Source organism: Nansenia antarctica (assembly GCF_963989245.1).
Source record: "Nansenia antarctica genome assembly, chromosome: 5".
Taxonomy (NCBI): Eukaryota; Metazoa; Chordata; class Actinopteri; order Argentiniformes; family Microstomatidae; genus Nansenia; species Nansenia antarctica.
The window spans coordinates 14538568-14558679 of record NC_137690.1 but is presented as its reverse complement, the minus strand read 5'-3'; the positions used below and the strand labels follow the sequence as shown (position 1 = coordinate 14558679).

The window sequence follows — 20112 nt, the reverse complement described above, 5'->3', positions numbered from 1 at the left end:
GGAGCAGATCGGCACATATTAGGACATTAACCATGCACATTGTGTTGTATCTGACTCGTTTTGATTGAGTGAACTGTTGGTGAAATTGTGCGAGAAATATTGTGCAGACTCAAGAAGTGATCATACGCATCTTGGGGGCCGTCAAAACTGCATGACGCCCCGTGAGCACATGATAAAACAAGACCGTGGACCTGAACCAGAACGACAGACGCACTCAATACAGTGACACTCGCCTTTCATAACTTCCCCTATCACACTGTTGTGTATTGATCTAAAGCAAGAAGTGTCATTTCAAGTGACCATCGAATGGTCATCTCATCTCTACAGCAGGTTGCGCTATCAAAGCACCTTGCACCTTGGGGATAACATACTGAGAATTTATGTTGTGCTGTTGAACTGACTGTCTATTTTACCGTTACATGCGACAGAGCAGAGGACATAAAGGCACCCAGATGTGAACCAGAGACAGCATCCTGCTTGAAGTGTCCCCAAAGCCGATTGCGCAGCGAGTCCAAATCGAAGAGGGAGGATAGGACGTGCCGAAGTTCGCTGTAGTGATGCTGCAAGTGGAAATGGTCCTATTCGTCTGTCTGTTGCTGTGGATGTGTGTATTTAGCCAGGAACCCAGCTCCAAGGTGGTGGCCGACCGCTATGCCGTCTTCTGGAACCGAACCAACCCCAGGTAAGGTTCCACTCAGCCGTATGGACCGTATAACGGGCCGGTGTTGTCTCGGGTCTCCACACTCTCCGCGTCGGAGCTTACAGTGTGGAACCCTCTTCGCTGGATCAAATCGATGTACCGTATCGCTGCAATGTGAGGGCAGGTTGTCTGTTAGTTAGTGGATTGCCTACGGTGATATTCCAGAGCTGCTACTACGCATTGACCAGTCATTTTAGCGGGATAATATATAATATATAATATTATTCCCCATCATCAATACTGGGAGGCAGCGTTAACCTGATGCAACTGAGCATAGGGGAAACCTGTGCGCACTCTTGGGTATCTCTATGGGAAAAAGCGCCTTTTTAATCAATGTGAACACCTAATGGAATCAAACGGGTCAATTAATCTAAAACATATATTTGTATACTATTTAATATGAACGTTAGCTCATTGGACAATTGTCGCCATGAATAGCGCACGGTTGGAGAGTCATCTCTGGTTGTAGGCTATTACTCCTGTGTCCGCTACCCGTGTTTGGTTAGCCCAACCCCGGCGTAAGGGTGCTGCCAGTGCCGGACTGTCTGACGGGCGCAGTGTAAAAATAATAGGTCATTATTCTTGACTTAAAATTGCTGGATTTGTATGAAAACCTGAGAGTGCGCTGATCCTTGTAGCGCACACGCGTAATGATGTATAGCCTATTATGGCGACGGTTCTGAGCGTGATATCAACAAGCGTTGGTCACTTCGCGCATAAAATGGCACCATGTAAGATAGAGTAGAGCCTTTAATTCAGTCATCTTTGGATGATCTCAGGCTTATGATTGTGGATAATGTTGCGAGGAACAAGTGGTGTCCTCACTGCGACTTCAATGGACGCATTTGCGGGTCGACATGTACTTTAGCAATCAATACAACACTAGGAACACGCTTAACCAGGCCGAAAGGACGCTCTTTTTGCTATTTAAATATATTAAAATAAATTCACTTCGGAATTAGCCTACATCAACAATTATGCAGCATACACAGTCTTTAGATAACTGAGTCATGAATACTCAATACTCAATTAATATAGGCTGCTAATTGCCATACATTTTCACGTTGGACGGGAGGCTGACAAACTTTTTTTTTAACTTATGAGAGAAGCAAGTTACCCATAAAACCATAGCATAGCCCACCTAAAACCACAATCATGTAAAAGGTTAATAATCAGAATATTTTTTTTTACATATCGAAATAAGCCAATGGAGCTAGTTAACAAACGGAGATAGGCAACCATGAACTTCGCGCTTTACTGAAGACTGGAACACGTTCTTTACTAGAACAACTCAACAGTGCGCAATAGCCTAAATACATACAGTAACAAACAAATATACCAATGTACTAATTCATTATAGACTTAGTTTATTTTTTTGATTATTTTCTTAAACGTATTATTTTTCTTAATTAGGCTACGTCTATTGTGTAAGATTGTCGGGATGTTTTTTTGGGGTTCTTTTTAAAAGTGAGTGTTGATATATGAGTTAGAAATAATACTTAGAATCCATAAATTAAGTTTAAACAGCATACTTGGTAAAGAGCACAGTGACTTATAATTCACCATGTAGTGTGTGTGTGTGTGTGTGTGTGTGTGTGTGTGTGTGTGTGTGTGTGTGTGTGTGTGTGTGTGTGTGTGTGTGTGTGTGTGTGTGCATGTCTTATTAACGAAGCACCAATTTGAACAGCATTTAAACAGTGTAGCCTGTTAGAAGGAGGTCAGAGTAGGTTTCCATGTAGAAGCATAAAGATGTGTTGGTTTTCTCCAAATACAGGCTCATATGTGTCTCATAAAGGTTAAGTCAAATGATCTGATCAGAACCAGCATTCACATCCTTTCACATTGTCCATTGAGTGTATACCTATTCATAATATGTTCAGCATTATTACATGTATGACATGTTTGAACTTTTAAGACCATCATACATACACTCTACTCAGACTACTAGTACTATACAATTTAAGTGATTGTTCATTCAACTGCCAACAGTATTTAGTGTTTGTTGAATGAAATCCTAAGTTTATTTTCCAAATACACACAAAGCCATGAGTCATACTCTACAACGTGATGTTGTTGTGTAACTATTTCTATTCAGTTTTAAGTTTCTGAATACAAGATTTAACGCCGAGAGCAATTAGTGGTCATGGTCCAAGCGTACTGTTCAGTATAGGGACCCTAAAGCCTGAGGTACTGTAGCGGCTCTGTAGATCCACAGGGCAGATAGGACCAGACCATGACTGTTGTGGTCAGGGTCTCCACTGCAGCTTAGCTCGGGCTGTTTATTAGTGTACCTCTCTGTTCAATAGAAGTAACGCAAATCTGAGCGGAATCTGATGGGGTCCGCTGATAGACACACTTTCATTAAACTGCACATTTTTCATTAAGAGTTGACTGGCGGCCCCGTCGAGGAGTTGATCTCTTCCAGATGTTCCTGAAAGTTTGCTTAGTTCCAGTGAAAGAAAAAAAAATATAAAGTTACAAAATTAAAAACGTTTTAAGTCAACTGACTTCGAATCTCAGATCCGTGTTGAAATTGAAGAGGGAAAAAAAAAAAAAGTCAGTGTGAAGAACTAGACTGCTACACATGTTGAACTTTTATGTCTCTGTAAAACAGGAGAAATAGATTGCTTCCCAGGCCTCTTGTGCTTTTTTGAACTCCTGTCTATAGCCTAGAGAAAGGAAACAGGGTTTTCAGAGAAGGTTTAGCACAGCTCAGCTCTGGTCATTCGCTTCAACTTACGCTAATAGAGTTTGTTTGACTCTCACCCCTCCAGGGCCATGTCAGCAACTAGGAAGGTGACGCGACAGGCTAGAGGACCAAGCAAACATGTACTCACTGATGATTCAGCAAATAAATATTGAGTCCAATCGTCTATTCAGGTGCTGGACGCCTGCTGTTGTATGGAGTGCGTATGTGTGTGTCTTGCTCTCTACCGAAGCTCTATGAAGTTCACAATCGTCCACCGACTGCTGTTTACTGGCTAACAGAAAACACAACAGAACTATACTCTAGACAAAACAAGATATACTCGGCCTACAATTCAAATGCCTTGTGAATTTCCTGCAGCCAATTCAGATCATTTTAATCAACGTTTCAGAGAGGAGTTCTGATGAGATGAATTGGTTATGTGCTTGGCGTACTACGTGAGGTGTGTCACTACTGTGATGGTAGGCAGCAGACTGTTGGCTCTCTGGCTCTGTTGGCTCCTCTAGCGAAATGAATAGCTTCCTCACACCTCCAGCAGGAGACCAGGAACCTGCTAACTGCTTCATTACTCGGTTGAATCCCCCTTTCTTTCTCTCTTTCTCTCATTCCCTCTCGTTTTCCATCTCTCTCTCTCCCCCCCAAAGCCCGGTAGAGTTTTCGAACCCTAACCCCCACCCCTGCTCTCTTTTAGTACCTGACAGTATTTATCCCGATGAAAGGACAGTCTCTCTGTCATAAAGATCATGCTGTTATGGTGAGAGTCAGACAGAGCCTCTCGCCCTCTCTCTGTGCCCTCCCTCCCCCCCGTAGCTTCGGACCATTCTTTCTCTCACTCTCTCTCTTTCTCTCTTTCTCTCTCTACCACACTAAGTCCAGAAAATATAATTAGATATTTCAGGAGTCCCTCTACGGCTTGCCGGGAAGACAAACTCACTGAGGTCACGCACACCCCGAGAGATACACACGCAGAGGTCACACACACACTCTAAGAGGAAAGTTATCCATAGAACGACAGTAGGGTTACTAACTAGGTGTGTGTGTGTGTGTGTGTGCATGCGCGTGTGAGCCTGTGTGTGTGTGTGTGTGTGTGTGTGTGTTTGTACGTGTGTACGTGTGTATGTGTGTACGTGTGTATGTGGAAGCCTTTGTGTACCCTTGGTGTTTGTGTAAGGTTATGTTGGTATGACGGTTGGTACTGATGGCTTGTCTAAATGTAATTGTGAGTGGTCAGTGATCATTTGTACTGGGATGTATCCAACTTTCCAAAATATCACAGTTTTAGTATTGTGTTGTTATCCACTATCCTTTCCATGGCTTTTTTTCTCGTTCTGTGTGTCTGCGTGTGTGTGTGTGTGTGTGTGTGTATGTGCGTGTGTGCGTGTGTGTGTGTGTGTTTGCTATGTGAAGAATGAGCCGCGAGGTCACAGAGGGCTAGTCCCTTCTCCTCCAGACTCGTACAAAGTCGAATAATTACATTTCTCCCTGCTGGACTTCTCATTACCTGTCATTGACCAGCAGGACGTGACAAACTGTCTGTCACTGTGTGTGTGTGTGTGTGTGTGTGTGTGTGTGTGTGTGTGTGTGTGAGTGTGTGAGTGTGTGTGTGTGTGTGTGAGTGTGAGTGTGTGTGTGAGTGTGTGTGTGTGTGTGTGTGTGTGTGTGAGTGTGTGTGAGTGTGTGAGTGTGTGTGTGTGTGTGTGTGTGTGAGTGTGAGTGTGTGTGTGTGTGTGTGTGTGTGTGTGTGTGTGTCTGCTGACTGTGCACTAACACATACTGGGCATATACATATACTGACTAAAGTGAAAAAGCCAGCGTCCGTACCCCGGGGTCGCTATCCAAACCTGATCCGTCTGGTGATATCGGAAACTGGACCTCAAAGCTTATTCACTTACATTATGGGCCTTTTTTCCATGTTCAATTTTGCTATGGGTATTTATTATTGACCTTATAGGTTTTTCTATGACATTTGCATGTTCAGTTTAGTAGCTGAGTGGAGATGAGGTTGATTACATCTGACCCCTCTTTGCTCATACATCTTTGTTCACGCTGTTCCTCTTTTCTATCCCCTCCGACCCTTTCTCTGTAACTTGGGTTTCTCACCCTTTCCCCTCTCTTTTTTTTCTGTCTCTCGTTCTCTCTCTCTCTCTGATTGAAAGCTGATTAGTTCTCGCTAATGACCTCTTGTTCTGTCGTTCTTTCATCCCTGCAGCGCCGGCCAGAGCTTACCCATGGCCATTTCCCGAATAGAACTACTTCATCCAGGTTGTGTTGGAGCACTCCAAAAAAAAACAAAAAAAACATGGGATTAAATCATAAAATAGCGCTCAGGCTTAATTTCGAGAACAAACAGGAGTAGTTTCGGTTATTTCATGGGATACAACAGAACACCATGTATGGTAAATATGTTTGATGGAGCAGCTGTTCTCCAGTGAGCAGAGAGGGGAAGGCCTCTTGGCCGTGACCCTGTTTAGAGTGCTGAGCGGCGGGTAGGACAGCCCCACTCACAGGGCCTCTGGAAGATAGCCTCTGGTTGGAGATACATTATTGTGAGAAAGGAATCTAGAGAAATTTGTTGTTTTTGATGTCATTTTTTCTTGTTTGATTTACATTTTTTGCAGTTTTGGTGTTGCTAAAAAGTGCATTTCTTGTAGTGAAAACAACGTAATTTCTTTTTAAGATATCAGAATTTGCCCTTGTACTAACCTGTCTTTTCACGTTTCTATTCAGACAAAACAATTAAAATACTGTGGATAATGTGGATATTAGCTCTTTGCTCTACTATTTGCTCTGCTGTTCATGAATATATATATCCATATAATAATAGCAAGTTATTATTTTACATTATTACTATGATTAGATAAATACATGTCATAGCCTGACCAAGGTGTATGGATAAATATGAGCAGTTTACCTAAGATATGTCAATGAATGAATCTCAATTGTCCTAAGAGGAACAGGCATTTTGTAGATTTGACACTTTAAGTGGTCAGAGAAAATATTTTCCACCAGTAGAGGTTTGGGTTTCCGATACAGACAGCAAACCCTCTGTGCCCTCCTCATTTCCGACAGAAAACACTGTGTACCCACCTCATTTCAATGACACACGGTGGCCCTATGCTGTTACAGCACGCCATTGCAATGTCCAGGTTTTTATTTGGGGCGTATTCACTCCAAGGTCAAGTGTAGCGCTGAAACTGATCCCTTTGTGATCTCAACCCCCTCACAGGAACACTGGGCCTTTAGTTTTACTTAGAAACAATCAAGTATTTACCAGCTTACGTAACACCCATTGTGTGGACAACAGTAAACTGTTCTTCTAGAATAATCTGTTACGATATTGATAAAAAAAATACTTTTCCTTTTTCCAGTTCGACATGTTGATTTAGTCAGTCACTTGTGTTCTCAACCTCCCAGTCTGAAGGGGAATTTTAGATTACAATATTCCAGAACTCTGAGTTTCAAGACGTTATGCCTTTGTCTTTGTCTGGAGCAGTAAATGCCCCCCCCCCCCAGAAGCAGCTGGGAATGAGGTGAGGTTGATCTGCCCCCTCTGACCAGACGCGGGCGCTCTTGTGCTGGTTCGTGAGGGACCCCGCCCTTTCCCCCCTCACCCGTTGCTGCCGCACCCCAACCTAAACGATGCCATACCGCACCATTCCATGCTGTACCCTACATCTGAAGCCCTCTATTCAATCTCCAGACAGTAGTGCTGTGTGAGTGCTTCCTGTTGTATGTAAAAATGGGGAACATATTCCTATGTCAACATATTCCCCTATGCACTGTGCCAACCTAGAGAAAGGAGTCCAAAAACATAACTAGCATTATACAGCATGTTATACGCCGTGACTGTATTGGACTTATTCAATTTATGCTGAGGTCAGGCCAAGGACTGCACGCACAGATATGTTTATTTTTTTTACTTAACAAAAATAGTTAAAACAAGAAAACAGCTGTAATGTTGTATATTTTAGGTTTAATGAAGTGTACAACGAAATGCTTTATTCATTTATTTGATGTAAACCGCCTCATTTAGTTTTGCTTGATTCGTTTTCTGTGTCGCCGTTCAACTCATTTACACTCCAAGTTAAATTGCATTTACGCAATAACATCATTTGCATGAAAAAACCCCAACGACTTGATTGAATCTTATTTTTTTTCTTTACGCCATTTTCTGTGCGACTGGAAAATGTGACAGGACGGATTGAGACTGCTCGTTCCCTTTTTCGCCAGACACATTTTCCACAGATAATTCCTTTCATGGTACGCTGCTTTCGGACATTCACTGACGTTTTCCTTATTTAACTTGGTGGTGGTGACGGTGGGGGATGAGGGGGGTGTGTGTGTGGGGGGGGGGGGGGATAGCTGTGCGGGGGAGTGAGTGGATGTTTTTCTAGCTGGCCAGCAGTGTGGAGAAAAGATCCCATAAGAGAACACATCTCTAGGTCTGGAATAAAGACCTACAGTAATTGACGGTTGTAGCTTGTCGTAAATGAGTCATGAGGTAATTACTCACCAGAAAATCAGAGACAAAACATAGTGGGACCTCGTACCGTTGGATTGGGTGGTCATTTTTCCTAGTCTAACACAGTCTAGTGAGTTTATATCCATACCTCTATATCCATAAATAGAAACATGCATGACAGAGTGCTGCTTTTAGCCAGACAGAAAATGACCCCCTCCTCACCTATACACCGTCAGGGAGTCAGTGTTCTGTCACAGCCAGTGTCAGGATGTGTTCTTGGTCTAGTGTCTGCTGTCGGCTGCTGTCATAGACAATCCAGCACATTAGTGGATGGATCATTTTAAACCCAGCATTGTTTTGAAAAGCTCTCTGTAGTGTTCCCTCCTGTACAACGTAATTCCCCTCAAGTCATAAACAAACAAACTAACTAAACGACACACCGTGAGGATTTCACTATGTTCAATCTCCTGTTGGTGAAAGAAAGAGAGGGAAAGAGGCGGTGCTAAACAGGACACTTCCAAACCAGCTAGGACCTTTCTCTCTCTCTCTCTCTCCGTCACTCACTCACTCTCTCTCTCACACACACACACACACACGCACACACACAAACAACCCTGGTCCTCCATCTCTCACACACAAGCTCTCAAACCTCTCTCTCTCTCACACTCACACACACACACACGCACACACACACACATACACGCACACACACACACACACACACACACACACACACACGCACACACACACACACACACCAGCGGCCGAGCCTCTCTCTGGCCAGGCCCTGGCAGGCTGAAAGGCAGCCATTGTTCTCCTCTCCTTGTCCGCTCTGCACAGCCAGGGCTGAAACTATGCATGCGCTTACAACGGAGGGAGAAAAGGAGGGTGGGGAGAAGAGAGGAGAGGGGGAGATGAGCGGGTGGTGGGGGAGAGGACAGGGGGCACAGCTGAAGTTGTAGCATGTTCATAGAGAGAGCAATGAAGGAGGGTGGGAGGGACATAAAGGAGGGGAGAGGTTTAGAGGCGAGGGCGACATAGGATCTGAAGAGAGTGGTTGGGATGGTGGCATCCAGCCCGCCGCACCCCCCCCAGGCCCCTCTGTCTTTACCCTGTTACCCCTCACTCACTCCCTCCCTCCCATCTCTCTCTCTGTCTCTCTCTCTCTCTTTCTTCCCTCTTTCTCTCCATGCCCTCCCCCCTGTCCACCTCTTCCCTCCCTTTCTGATTTTTGCCAAAGGTTTAAAGATGCATGTGCCTGGCTGACTGTCTGACTGGCTGGCTGGCTGGCTGGCTGACTGGCTGGCTGGCTGGATGGATGTCTGGTTCTCAGAGGGGGAAGCTCTTGGTTTTTCCCCCCAGAGAAGGTGTCACCGTAACGGGCTAGGGCTCCAGTGACGGCAGGGCTGCAGGGTCTGCGCAGACAGGATTAAGCCTGCTCAGGTTTAGCCCTCAGCATTGTCTCCTCTGACACTGAAGACTTCCACATGCGGAGGGGTTTTTCAGTGGCACCCAGGGTTAGCTACTGTGACACCTCTGCTTCCTTTGGCCTGTTTCTACTTTGTGTACGTGTGTCTACCGCGCATCCCACGTGTGTGTTTCCGTGTCCCAATGCGTTCATGTTTGTGTCTCGGCTTGAGTATTCTGACTTCGGTCTTAGAAGTCGTGGTATTCAGACCACTGATTTTTAACATCGTTTCATCTAGTCGGGGGTTACTTTTTTACATGGAAGTCATGTTAGAAAATGTACAGTGTGCCTTAGGGCTCAATCGGATTGGCTCAGTTGCGGTGAATCGTTCACACCTTTTGTCTGATAGGGGTTTGATGTAGAGATGAAGCGTGTGTGGTGCGTGTATCCTTCTTCTCCTTACCCGACCCGTGAGCTGAACCTCTCTAATGAAGCTGGAGAAACACGTGCTACACGGCGCCATGAGAGCACACACAGCACTATCATTTGACCTAATTTTCAGAGGTTTCTCCTCAGAGACAAGAGGTTTTCCCATTCTGTGTGAAGCTGCATTCCCTGTGTCTGTGTGTGTCTGTGTGTAAGCGTGCATTTTATATCCTGGAGGGGAAAAGATTGATCCCGGGAATGTGTGTTAAATCCATCCTCACCCTCTCCTGTCCTCAGAGCCCAGCTTTGGCTCGTCTGGCTTATCCAAAACATTATCCCAGATAGCCAAATATGACACCGTGAAGAACATAGGACACACACGCACACACACACACGCACGCACATGGACGCACACAGACGCACGCACACGCATGCACACACACACACACACACGCACACACACACACACACACATACACACACACACTCGCACACACACACACACACACACACTCGCACACACACACACACACACACGCACACACACACACACACACACACACACACACATGCCAACAGACACATACGCACACTCCTAAACACACTCTCACACACACACACACACACGCACACACACACACACACAAAATGGGAGTTCATTTATTTCACAGAGCTCAAGTTGCTAGCTTTGCTGTATTTATTCCGGTTGTTTGTTTTCTCTCCCCTGAAATGTGTGAGCCATGAGTGTGGAGTGAAGCAGCCTTTGAAACCCCAGCAGCCTATCCCATGACTGCTGCCTGGGGTATTAACCCAACAGTCACTGAGAGGCTTAAAAAGCCATCAGCTCATTGTCCTGGGACACAAAACCCCTTCCTCTGAAAATCTCCCCATCCCTCTCTTCTCTTCTCTTCCTTCCCTCCTTCCTTTAGAAAGGGCCTGGCCTCTGCTGGCATTCATATTAATCAGTTTTAAAGGTCTAATGAGATAAGTGAGACTTAAAGGGAGCCTCCGAAGTGCCCTAAGCCCTCTGGATGAACAGAGGTGATGAAGGCTGCCTGGGGTTATATCCTTCTGTGTGTGTGTGTGTGTGTGTGTGTGTGTGTGTGTGTGTGTGTGTGTGTGTGTGTGTGTGCGTGCGTGCGTGCGTGCGTGAGTGCGTGTGCGTGTGCGTGTGCGTGTGGGTGTGGGTGTGGGTGTGTGTGTGTGTGTGTTTTGTCAAAGGATGAGGGCACACTTGAGTTTTTCATGTGCTTATTTTTTTGTCAGTCCAGGTCCAGTCAAAAATGAAACATTTCTTTTTTGGGGGTACATCTTTTTCTTGGGGGTAAGGGGATGGTGAAATGGGGTTTAGGCGGTTTGATGACTGGACAGAATGTTGTGGATTTGAGAAATGCGTTAAGAAAAGGCATTTTTCCCTTTTCTTCATTCTCTCTCTTGATCTCCATTTTGCCCCTCTCTCCCTATAGCTCTTAGAACCTTGGACAGCTGGGGGTCTCTCTCTTTCTCTCTCTCTCTCCTCCCTCCCCCCCCCCTCTTTCTCTATCTATCTGAGGGATTACTAGTTCTTTAACTGTGCTGTAATAAGTCCTGGGTTTTGGGGGATCCTGCTGAGGTGACCCAGCATGCTCACTGTAGGTTTAGGCCTAGTGTTGTGGCTACAGCCTCTGACTGACGGCTGGTTAATACAGACAGCATCTGTGTGTGTGTGTGTGTGTGTGTGTGTGTGTGTGTGTGTGTGTGTGTATACAGTATGTGTACAGGCCAGCCAATCCCCTTTGCCTATTCCAGATGGCTAAGGTGTATTAAGTGCTGACTGCTATGAGACATCGTCTGGGGTCTCTCTCTCTCTCTTTTTCTGTATTCCCCCTTTACTCCTAACTCTCTCCCCCTCCTCTATCTCTCTTTTCCCTCTCCTCCACCCTCTTTCAAGCATCATGGCGCCCAAGCGAAGAAAAATAGAACGTGGCGCCAGCCAGACACAAAGAGGTTGGCAGCCATGTTTGAGCCAAACTATACAGCATTTTTTTATGATGCTGTCTTTTGGGAATTTTAAACTGTATATAAAATGGCACAAAATGAGAGAACAGTGATTAAAGCAACTGTGCAGAGTGTAGTCGTCTTAAGAAAAGAAAATATGCTGCAATTAATCTGTGATTTCACCAGATGTAAGGTACACTCACAGTACAGAAACAAACATAAGAGACATTAAAGAATGCAATTTGATAACAAAACAATGACATTCTAACGTCATTTCGATTTAAATTTATGCAGCTGTGCTGTTCTAAACATGTTTCGTGCCAATGAATAGACGCACATTCTTGGTTCAGACGTAACCAAGCAGCTTTGTTATTTTCTCTTGGTTATACTTTAGTTTTTTCGAAAATCTTGTCTGAATATACAGTAGGCCGACTTGAGTTCCATAGAACGCAGACCACTTCACGGAACACTCTGTCCAGTGTTCCAGACAGTTCCGTCTCACCTGCTGTGCTCTGTATTCCTCACCACGCCACGACAGAACTCCCATTTCATTCCAAGAACACAACCGGAGACATTCCAGCCAGGATTAGATGGGGGGTATCGCAAACGGAAGCCCAAATAGTAAAGATCGTAGATTTTTTTTTATACGTTTCTCAGGAATGGACAATGTTGGCACAGCAATTGTTCGCCTTACAAAGGGCTTATGTTGGGCTTCCGTTTCCGTTGTGCAATTAATTTAATACAATTAATTGTATTAAGTTTGTTAGAATGAAATTTCTTCAGTCTAGCTTTTGGATTTTTGTAGGAGATATATTTTTTGTCAGGGAAAAGTAAAAAAAAATGCTTTTCATTATTCTTTTGGTTTGTTTAAAAAATAAAATTACTTACCTTTTGATTTCACTTTCCTAATTCACTTCACTTTCCTAATTAACATTTCTGCAATACTTTTCTAGGTGATTCTTTACATGTTTCCTATGGTGTGTATGATACAATGATACAAAAAGTATTATTATAATTAGAAATACAGATTTTGACATGCTGTATGTGTTAAGTACGTATGTTTTAGTGTGTCACAGATGAGAGCCATAATAATAAAATATTCCTTGCAGTATAATTTACTATAGTATTATTTTACCATAACCGCTTGCTGTGTTAGTGAATAGAAACATCCCCATATCATTCCAGACTGTTTTTTATTTTATTTTTATTTTCATTTGTTCTGACCCACACATATTCAGAACTAGTATAGTCAACGTTGTTGGATTTGTTGATAATGATTATAGTTTGCAGGTGGGGAAAATTATACATTTTAATATGGTGTTACATCATGGAATAATGCCCATAGGTAGATTATTAGCCCAGGGGGGTAGGAGATAGAGCCTTTCCTTGTATTGGATTCAAGCGAGCTCTGTGCTTTGGGGAGAACGATGAAATATTCAGAGATGTTTGCGATCTCTTAGTAGAACTGCAAACCTTCGCACGCAATTCTTGGGAAACAAGGTCAGGGCGGACATGTTTGGAACATGAAGGTGATGGTAGGTCCGTCTGGGGGTACAGTCTGTCTGTAATGTGGTCTTACTCTGACCACTTTCATGACAGATATAGTACATGTAGATATGGTATGTTAGGTCTGTACCTTTTAATTTGTCTGCTGAATCTTCAACTAATTCCTATTACAGTAGTATTAAGTGGATGTTTTGGGTGACCTTGAGGGTTTCTGATATCTTTATGTGAGTGATGCTTTCCCTCTTTGTTTAACAACTGCACTGAAAGATCCGCCATTTTCAGGCCAGACGCCATTTTGCCGTAGTCGCTCAAAATGAATGTATGCATTTAAGATGCATGTTTTTCAGTTTACAATGATTTTGAATTAGCCAAAAATCATAGAAAATCGTAATATTTTCATCTCGGTTTCACAAAAACTGGAAGCGTCTTTCGCACTACTTTACGCGGGGATAAATCGTACAAATCTGGTGGTATTTTGAAATCTCAGCTCTCAGAGAATCTCAAATCTCTGAGATTCGCCCTCTTATGGACAGGTGTCAATTGCTCAGTCACTTGGCGTATCCTCCTCAATCTTCCAATGACGAGAGGACCTGGGGACTTGGCTTCAATTATGCTCTATACTCTCCCCCTCCTCCTCCCCACCTCTTCTCTTCTCTCTGTGACGGAGATAGAGAGGCGTCCTTACATTAGACGGTGTTCAGATTCCCTCTGCCGTCGTACATTAGTGGCAGAGCCTCCTCTGCCTGTATCAGTGGTAAGAGGAACATGGCACGAAGATGGTTGAATTATTCACACTCATAATCGGCCTTTATATCCTGCCGCCCGAGCTGGGCCCCAGTGTTATTCTAGTGCATAATTGATAGTGTTCAGAAGTGGAAAAGTTAGAATAGCAGAAGTAATGCGAAGCGAAAGTGTAGTCAGGCGGTAGTGGGAGTGGAGCGGGGGATTTGAGTAGGGGTGGAGGGACAGGGAAGGAGGCAGGTCCTGATGGGCGATGTTGCACATAACTTGTGTTAGCCTTTACCAGGCTTAGCCGTGGCTAGCACGAGGATCGCGTGTGTAGACCAGCCAGACCTGGCGGGGAGGAGGGGGGGGTCAAGGAGGAGGAGGAGAGGGGGGTGAGGAGAGGGGGATCCAGTGTAACGAGGCCTGACGCTGAGCCAATCCAGAATGTCGTCTCTCCCCAGAGTCAGACTGGACGGTTGGGCATTTTCTTCTCCTTTTCCCCCCCACACATAGAGTAGGCCAAATCGGCTTGGGATTACAATCTACTGTTGCATTAGAATGTTTGTGCATATATGTGTATACAGTATACAAATGCTAATACAGTATGGTTTGTTTAGGTATTGTTGGTATTGTTTTTTTGATTTTTAAATACATTTTACATTCCATAAAGAAGGAACAATTACTGGTGTACATGTTAACTATTCCTTGACTAGTCATTGACTAGTCGTCTGATAATCCTTCAATGTTGCATCTGTGTTTGTGGCGTGGTGTTGTTCATTTTGGAACCAATCCAATACCTTCTCCCCAGTTACCCCAGGCAGGTAAAAGAGAGAGGCATGAGCCATCGTTACAGCCGTACAATACAATGATCGATCAACAGTAACCTCACCTCAAGAGAGGAGGGGTTACTGGCTTCATTCCAACACTAAAGAGATGCCGTGCACTGAGAAATTGACTGAGACAAGCTCAGAAAAAAATGTTAGAAGACAACAATTCCCATCTTGGAAAAATCGCTGGCAGTCACATTTCTCCTTTTAATTTACTTCACTCTTCATTTCCTCATCTTTCTCCCCTCTGTCAGGCAGTCTATTTAACCAGTATCTATCTCTAGTACTGGAGCTGTAGCTGGAGCTGGAGCTGCTTTGTATTCTCCTCATATACAATACTACCATTTCCTTCCCTTTCATATTTCCTCACTCTCTCTTCTCTTCTCTCGCTCAGGCTGAATGGGGATACCTAGACACAGAAGGCCAAGCTTCTCAGGTTGAGGTGTAAACATAGCCCCAGGTGTAGCCTATTTAACACCTTGCTGACCCTTAACAAAGCCCTGCTAACTGCTGCCTAGCACTCCCTTTGTGTTCCATAACAAAGCCCCTTTAGCTTTTAATAACCCACAGCCAGCCAGCTACAGGGAAACCTGAGATATGGTCCACATCAGAGGGTTGTGGGAAATGTTTAATCCTCTTCTCGAAACCAACCAACACACAACACGCAGGGATCATGTTTGGTAAAGTGGCCCGGCTTTGATAGGGGGATCGGGTGGTAGTGGGAGAGGAAGACTGGTAATGATGGGAATGAGAAAGGTCCTGAAAGGTGCTGGGCGTTTAGAGATCTGTAAAGGAGAACATCTGGAGAACAATATACAGCACACACATGCAGTCTCTAATTTGGACATGTGTGTTTGTACATGCATGCCACATACACACCAACGCATGGTGTGCGTAGGCATGAAGCACAAATAAGCGACCTGGAACAATCTTTCTTGACATTATATAGACTAATAGATTCCATGTCAAGGCCAAACAAAATCATTGATTAGTTTGATTTGCTCTACTTGATTTTTCAACTAATTTACCGTAGTTTTTGAGTCGTGAATGTCACCCAATCTTTTTTTTTGCATGATCACACCAATGTTGTGCTGAATGTTTAATTTCAGTAGCCTTTTATGTTTACTGCAGAGTAGTACTCATTGGAGTTTAACAATAAATCCGCTTTGATAGCTGTATTGTACATGCCATTATAGTTTTAAAAGAAGCACTCTGTCCAAGCTATATATTTTTTCAACAACACTTTTGTAATATATTAGAAAGTATCTTTCACTGGCGTAACTACAATGTGGCCATAAAGCCGTCCAGTGGAAACATTAGTGGCGATATGTCTTGGAAACTCATAAAGCCGATTTACGAGTGCACTTAAGGGCCATACACCTACTGGAGCCCTTCTGTAAAGATGCAGACAGAGATTGCACCAAACTCTCCCAAATTACCCTCATTTAAAAGTAATGTACTGGTAGATCGATCAATGCTAAAATGCGCCTCAAATCTTTTTAAGTATCATTTTATAATTTCCTTGAAGAAGATACTTGACAATATTGGTGACACTATATATCCTGCTCTATACAGTATGTTTAATGACACACATTATTATCGTTAAAACATTGTACTAAGATGTTAGTTCAAAGTTTTTTTTGTAATTGCATTTTAATTGCACATTAATGGAATTGATCTGTTTATTTATATTAACCATGCAATAACAGAGCAATTAATAAAAGAAGTACATAGCGACATACAATGTTGTTACTAAAACAGCTCCAAAATTGTGTATATGGGTGATGCAGTGTTGCATGCAGTACATTAATTTAAATACCGTTGTACAATAGACAGGAAAGACATTTATTTATCAGGCAAAATATACTAAAACCCCCCAAACTATCTTCAAATGTATTTGCTAATGTATTGCAATAAAGTGTTCCTCTTTCTGTAAAGTAGAAACACATCTAAATGACATCTAAAAAGATTGATGAATATTTTAACTAAAATCAATTTGATTCAAATAACTCATTTGAATATAACAAGTGCTTGGCTGCCTCCAATTGAGTGTGAGAGTCCTACATCATTATCATTAACACCACTGACCTGTAAGAGCACACGACATTTCTCTGATTGTCATGACAACAATAGTCACCACCCTTTGAAATCTAGTCCTCTCCAACATAAATGAGACTGTGCGAGAGACCTAACACGCTTGGCTGCGCTCATACTCGTTTATTTACAGCTTGGCTCAATATGCTAGGCCTGCAATGCTATCGCCGTGAGCAGGTATGGATTAGTTCCCCTCTCTCTCGCTGTGAAGTTAATTGAGGAAATCTTCCTCCCACAGTGGGCTGAGGTTCTCTCTCAATCTGCATGCAGAGCTGGCGTCCATTTTAAAAAGCGATACACCGCTTCACTTTTAATTTGCCTCAGCTATTCCCTCTCCTTCCTGATGAGACCCTCCATGCTAATAATTTGTCCTGACCTTTTGCCTACTCCCACTGAAATTATTATTATTTTCAATTATTTTTTAATTGTATCTTTAAATATAATGCCATGTATGGGATATAAGGGTTAATTGTGTTATTGGTAATATGATTGTACAGAAGTTAGATATGTTATTGTCTTTCCCTAATGGTTTTCTTGCCATATTTTCAAACAATGATCTATTACGTAGGTATGTACAGTATGTATTTATGGCGAGAAATCAAGTCTTATCTAGTCTATTCACTATCGTTTACTCACCTTTAACTGGCTTAATAAGTATAGAATTAAACAATCTGTAGACTCAACTGTAAATACCAATGCACAAACAAGTGTGACATTTATGAAAAATTGATAGAGGTAGCGCTAATGTCTTTTTCATAGGCAAGTGTGTAAACATGCTATGCATTTACAACTCTTAAACAAACAGAAATCAATTATATGTCAACACACCCCTCAGATGAGGGCTATGGCGGCTTCTGGTGCTTACAACATTGCTATGAGAATAACATTTAAAAATCTGTTGATTTATCTACAGTGTGACCATCTTACATTTTACAATCATATGTTTTAGTCCAGTATGGTCAACTTTATGTCTAATATTGAATAGTACCGTACCCCCAAAAAATTGTGTGATGTTATGGTATTTGCAAAAATGGAATGCAGATTATGAATGAACTCTGGTAGTGGACACTATAATTCAGTGTCATATTCTGTTTTTATCTCCAGCAATATAGAAAGGATACGCAGTAAATATATACCCAAGAAAAACCCAAAGTGGACAATTGGTCTTGTGACATTGACAAGTGTGTTATTGTGTCTGTTGTGTATATGTTTTATTTTCCGATTTCTGAGCCCAGGATAATTCCTACCCTCCCGGCTTTGTTTTTCTGTCTTTCCACAAGTCTTTTAATTGTGTATTTTTCCAGTGTTTTACGGCCCTCTAATGATTTTATAGCAGGCTGTTTTATACAAGTGTCCAAACATGCAGCCCGGGGAAGATTTAGTGTGTTGCTGCTGTTCGGTTGTGAGCTCTAATTGGAAGGTCAGAGGAATGCGTTTCAGCGTAACACAGGGTCTGGGAGATCACCCGCTTACTGGAGATTTAAAGGTTATCCAAACTCCCCCTAGAACCTAAAGAGAAAAAATAACATCCTACCATGACTAACATCCCTGCTCATAAGATGTCATTTTTTTTTCTATTTAAAAAAAATACATTTCCCTCCTCATATTAGTCCTAGGGTTATATTCTATAATCATGTTCTGTTATTTCTGAAGTAAAATGGCTTTTAATAAATTGTAGAATGTATAGGATTTTTTTAGGATTGCAATTGTACAACAATAATGTTGTCTTAATTTAAACCAACAAGCAATATGTTCAAACATTTTGCAAAATACTGTAGCTTTTTTGTAGGAACTTTACTGATAGAAATCAATATAAACTATACAACTAAAACTTTATTATTTTAAGAAAATGTTAGGTCTTTGTTTGTCAAGGTCACTCGGCCTCGTGTTCACTTCTAAGTCATACAGTCTTTCTCTACTGTTCTCTTCATGAGAACAGCTGTACTGAGTATTGCACGGCATGGTAGGAGTTAACCATAGCCAGGGTCTGAGGGCCGAGGGGTGTGTGTGTGTGTGTGTCTGGGTGTATGTGTGTACGTCTGTCTGGATGTGTGTCTGAATGTGTGCCTGTGTGTGTGTCTGTATGTGTGTTTGGATGTGTGTGTGTGGGTGTTTGTGTGTTTCTGTGTGTGTGGGTGTGGGTGTAGGCGTGCACACATGCGCGTGTGTGTGTCTGTACTCAGTACTTCATGGCACATGAGGAGTTAACCACATAGCCAGGGCTGGAGGGGTGACGGGGTAGGGGTGGGTGTATCTGAGGGGCTCCCCCCCCCTGCATCGTGCCACATTTCGTGTCTGTCATTGGCCCCTCTCTCACGCTTCCGTGGTCCCGTGGCGTTGATGGGGTTTGGGTGGAGGGCGGAGGACTGAGGGTGGCTGGTAGATAAGTGCCCTACGTCTTGAGAACGTTGCTGGGCTAGGCTTGGTCACGTGGGCCCGGGGAGAGATTTCCCTGGATGGTTCTTGGCACGCGATGCTCGGAGCAGTCAAGACACACGCACATGTACACACGCACACACACACACATATACACACTCATGAACACACACACACACACACACACACCCACACCCCCCCCCCACACACACACACACACACCCACACACTCATCATGTAGTGTTCCGTCTAGTTAGATTTGCTTCTGAACGGGAGTCAAGTTGAGAACCAATAAAAACAGCAGTTCTCAGTTCTTCGTCTCTGACAAAAGCTTCAGGACAAGGACTAAAAGCAATGGGTTGGCTAAATGACTGGGACTGCTCCTCAAGGAAGCTGAGCCTTTTGTTTGTTAGAGTTTGTCCTTAATCAGTCACTCAGTTTTTCCTGTTTCCTTTTTTAAAGTTTATTTGTTAACATTCTGGAGAGAGAGTGTGTGTGTGTGTGTGTGTGTATGTGTATTTGCTCTGGGTGGTGGGTAGTAGTGCCATCTCTGCCCTATTTCCCCACCCTGTAGTGGCGTTGTGTAGATGTAGTGACATTAGGGATGCGTGAGTCACAAGGTGAATCACAGACTAGTCCTCAATGACGCAGTGTCCCCACCCCAGACTAAACCGGTCTGGTTGTTCTTGCCTCAGTGTCACTGATTGTGTGTGTGTGTGTGTGTGTGTGTGTGTGTGTGTGTATGTGTTTATGTGTGTGTATGTGTGTGTGTCCAGTCTGCTTCCTCCTGTGCTTGTATGGTAATATAGCTAGCAACGGTAGAGGGAGAGGTGAAGGTTCTGCAGACAAAGGGAAATAATGTGCTGATCAGAGCAAGTGGCCAGGAAAGGAAAGGCTAGGAGA

The 20112-nt window shown here is 43.3% G+C and overlaps 1 protein-coding gene across 2 annotated transcripts in view; it reads left to right on the top strand.

The window, feature by feature from the left end:
- Positions 1 to 557: 557 nt before the first annotated feature.
- Positions 558 to 20112, top strand: part of efna5b (ephrin-A5b) — a gene marked incomplete at both ends in the record, with an annotated part of 90044 nt that continues 70489 nt past the window's right edge. For both annotated transcript variants that reach the window (XM_080531245.1, XM_080531244.1), the window contains one exon: positions 558 to 682. In XM_080531245.1, coding sequence (XP_080387371.1) covers positions 558 to 682 — 125 coding nt within the window. The remainder of the gene's footprint in view (positions 683 to 20112) is intronic.